We start from the raw sequence: 4223 nt of genomic DNA on the forward strand, positions 1-4223 counted from the left end.
AAAAATTAGCCGGGCGTGGTAGTGCGCGCCTGTAGTTCCAGCTACTTGAAAGGCTGAGGCAGAAGGATCGCCGGAGCCCAGCAGCTTGAGGCCGCTCCCGGCCACTGCACTACAGTCTGAGTGACAGAGTGAGACTCCAACTCAGAAATAAAATAAATAAAAGGGTTAAATTGGCCGGGCACAGTGGCTCATGCCTATAATCCCAGCACTTTGGGAAGCTGAGTTGAGAGGATTGCCTGAGCCCGTGGGTTCGAGACCAGCCTGGACAACATGGCAAGACTTCATCTCTGCAATCAAGAAAAATTAGCCGGGCGTGGTGGTACATGCCTGTAGTTCCAGCTACTTGGAAGGCTGAGGTGGAAGGATCGCCTGAGCCCAGCAGGTCGTGGCTGCGGTGGCCATGAAGGTACCATAGCACTCCAGCCTGGGAGCCAGAGTGAGACTCGGGCTTGCAAAAAAACAGGGTTAAATCGGGCCTGGCATGGTGGCTCACTCCTGTCATCCCAGCACTTTGGGAGGCTGAGGCAGGAGGAATATTTTAGGCCAGGAGTTTGAGACCAGCCTGGCAACACAGGAGACCCTGTCTCTATTAAAATGTATTCTCAAAGGCGGGCTCGGTGGCTCAGCCTGTAATCCCATGCCTTTGGGAGGCTGAGGTGAGTGGATTGCCTAAGCCCGCGGGTTCGAGACCCGCCTGGGCAGCAAGACCTCATCTCTACAATAAATCAAAAAAAATCAGCCGGGCGTGGTAGCACATGCCTGTAATTCCGGCTACTCGGAAGGCTGAGGCGGAAGGATCGCAGGAGCCCAGCAGGTCGAGGCTGCGGTGGCCGGGAGTGCCACTGCACTCCAGTCTGGGCAACAGAGTGAGACTCCAACTAAAAAAAAAAATGTATTTTCAAGTGTTAATTGAGGATTATACCCATAGAACTGGAATATGGTGCTCAGGAAGAACATGAGTAGTCAGCACTGTAGGTCTCAGTGGTAATATGAGAGACGGTTGAAGGATAATAATAATAATGGCTGTCTTTTGGGGGGGTGATAATTATTTTGTACCAGGCACTTACTGTGCTAAGCAGTTTTACCTTCATTGACTCATTTAATCTTTAAAACAACCCTCTGAGGTAAGTACTATTATTTCATGGATGAAGAAAAACTCAGAGAAGTTAGGTCACCTGCGTGAGATTATACAGCTAGGCTACTAAATAACAGAGCCAAGATTCAAACCTAGGCTGATCTCTAAGCTCCCACATGTAACCACTATGATGGTTTTCTTTCTTGAGATACCCTTGACAATTTCTAGGCTATTTCCTTATCTCATCCTGTTATCTCTCACTTTCAGAATTTCCCTGCCATTCCAAAGACAAAAAACAAATTAAGTATAACCACACCTCTGAAATGTATTATCTCACCTATAGGAATCTGAGCTCTGAAAACCTAGAAAGTTTGTTAAGAGACTATCAACATGCACTCTCCTGCCAGTCCCAAAATCCTATACAGGAACCCCCGGTTCCTCCGGTTAGCTTTTGTGCAGCTTCATCACCAGCAGCAGAGTGGTGTGTTCTGTGATGTCCTTCTGCAGGCAGAAGGTAAGAGACTGGTGGGAATGCAACTGAAAACTCACCATAGAATAAGATAAAATTAGGGTCAGGAGGTGAAGGACAAAACCAGTAAAATGTTATTGCCTCTGACCACTGTAAGCTATTTGGTAAAGAGCTGTTTGTTTCTAGGATAATTATTAGTGTTTTCAAGAGTGAAATTGTGACTTTGTTTCTTTCTCTTTAAAAAATGAAACTAATTGTAAAGTTTAGTAAGCATGGAAATTCTATAAAACATGGATAATAATATTCTAATAGGATGGATGTGAAGATTAAGATTTAACATGTTAAGTACTTAGAATAGTGCTTTGAATGTACTAACCACTATATATATGTTTGATACTATTCATGTTTTCCCATTTTCTTGCCAAACTGCTCCTTAAGTTTTTTTTAAACTTCAGACTGATGATTTTTGTTGTTTCTTGTGAGAACTAAAAATGTATAGCTTATTTCCACCCCTTCCCTTCACAGTGGAAATGTTAAACACAAGTATTAACTTCATCTCTCTGGGGCTCAGTTTCTTCACTTATAAAAAGGATTATGGCAACCAACTTTGTTTATCACTCTACAGTTTGCAGAGTACCTACAGTATAGTGTCTCATTTGATTCTTACTTGTGAGATAAGTAATGGTTACATGGTTCCAGTTCTACAGATGAATAAATTGGGGCTTGCAATTAAGTGACTTGCCTGTTGCTTCTCTTAATAAGTGCAGAACTGAGATTGATTTTTTTTTTTTTTTGAGTTGGAGTCTCCCTCTGTTGCCCACGTTGGAGTGCAGTGGCACAGTCACAGCCACCACAGCCTCAACCTGCTGGGCTCAGGCGATCCTTCCACCTCATCCTTCTAAGTAGGTGGAACTACAGGCGCACCACCACACCCGGCTAATTTTTTTGATTTATTGTAGAGATGAGGTCTCACCAAGTTGCCCAGGCTGGTCTCGAACCCCTGGTCTCAGGCAATCCTCTCGCCTCTGCCTCCCAAAGTGCTGGGATTACAGACTTGAGCCACCGCACCAGAGCTCTTTATTATTTTTTTTTGGGGGGGTTGGGGTCTCACTCTGTTGCCCAGGCTGGAGTGCAGTGGCACATTCACAGCCTCCACAGCCTTGACCTGCTGGGTTCAGGCAGTTCTTCCACCTCAGCCTTTTTTTTTTTGAGTTGGAGTTTCACTCTGTCGCCCAGACTGGAGTGCGGTGGCCGTTCCCGGCCACCACAGCCTCGACCCGCTGGGCTCCCTGCGATCCTTCCACCTCAGCCTTCCGAGTAGCTGGAATTACAGGAGCGTGCTATCACACCTGGCTGATTTTTTATTTATTGTAGAAATGAGGTCTCGCGAAGTTGCCCAGCAGGTCTCGAACCCGCGGGTTCAGGGCAGTCTGCTCACCTTGGCCTCCCAATGCTTGGGATTACAGGCTGAGCCACTGAGCCCAGCCCGCCTCAGCATTTCAAGTAGCTGGAACTACAGATGCGTGCTACCAGCTAATTTTTTGATTTATTATAGATTCGGGGTCTCGCCAAATTGCCCAGGCTGGTCTCAAACCCTTGGGCTCTAGTAGTCCTTTCATCTCAGCCTCCTAAAATGCTGGGATTACAGGCTTGAGCCACCACTCCCAGCAGGAGATCAACTCTTAAATACAAGATAAACAAAAAAATGTCAGTGCCTGTTGTATGCTAAACACTTTGCTAGCTTAGACAAATACAGTATATATTAAGATAAAGTCCCTCCTTTTAAGTCTTGGAAGGGGGAGACATTCCAGTGGGTTCAAGTAACTGTGCAGTGCATTAAAAATATAACTGGGTAAGCATAGGTTGACTTAGGAGTATATAAAAGGAGTATATAAAAGGAACATTCAAGGCCAGGTGCGGTGGCTCACGCCTATAATCCTAGGACTAGGACTAGGACTAGGACTAGGTTGGAGACTAGCCCGGGCAACTCGGTGAGAACTCATCTCTACAATAAATAAAAAAATTAGCTGGGTGTGGTGGTGCAAGCCTGTAGTTCCAGCTACTTGGAAGGCTGAGGCGGAAGGATCGCCTGAGCCCAGCAAGTCAAGGCTGCAGTGGCCATGAGCATGCCACTGTACTCCAGCCTGGGCGAAAGAGTGAGACTTCGACTCAAAAAAAGAGGAACATCCTTCTCAGACTTGGAGAAGCTGGAGGACAGGGCTAGGGAACTTTTCTCGGAGAAAATAACCTCTTAGGTGAGATCTGAAAAACAAACAGAAGTAAGGGTGAGATTTTTCCTGGTAGAAAGAATAGCAGAGGTTCAGAGATGTGACCAGGAGTTTGTGATCGGTTCATTTTGACTGCAGCACAGACTGTAACAGGTATACTAAGCAGAAGGGAATAGAGAAATTAGCAATCATGTTAGGTGTGAAGTGTCACACAAAGGAAATAGGTCTTGTACTCGGGACACTGGGAGATGTGTTGACATTTTAAACAGAAGGTCATGATCAGATACCTGCTTTAGAAACAACACTCAGGCTACATAAGAATTACTGGATGAGCCGGGCTCGGTGGCTCAGCCTGTAATCCCGCGCCTTTGGGAGGCTGAGGTGAGTGGATTGCCTGAGCCCGCGGGTTCGAGACCCGCCTGGGCAGCGAGACCTCATCTCTACAATAAAT

The 4223-nt window shown here is 46.1% G+C and overlaps 2 protein-coding genes across 2 annotated transcripts in view; one reads left to right on the plus strand and one right to left on the minus strand.

Moving 5' to 3' along the window:
- The window catches only part of CTNND1 (catenin delta 1), a 102400-nt gene that overhangs the window by 66594 nt on the left and 31583 nt on the right, over nucleotides 1-4223 (minus strand). The window lies entirely within an intron of this gene.
- The window catches only part of BTBD18 (BTB domain containing 18), a 7078-nt gene continuing 4320 nt past the window's right edge, over nucleotides 1466-4223 (plus strand). The window contains exon 1 of the mRNA XM_008055487.1: nucleotides 1466-1589. Coding sequence (XP_008053678.1) covers nucleotides 1466-1589 — 124 coding nt within the window. The remainder of the gene's footprint in view (nucleotides 1590-4223) is intronic.

The sequence above is a fragment of the Carlito syrichta genome, unplaced genomic scaffold, assembly GCF_000164805.1.
Source record: "Carlito syrichta isolate Samal-C Ts95f unplaced genomic scaffold, Tarsius_syrichta-2.0.1 Scaffold301866, whole genome shotgun sequence".
NCBI classification, from domain to species: Eukaryota; Metazoa; Chordata; class Mammalia; order Primates; family Tarsiidae; genus Carlito; species Carlito syrichta.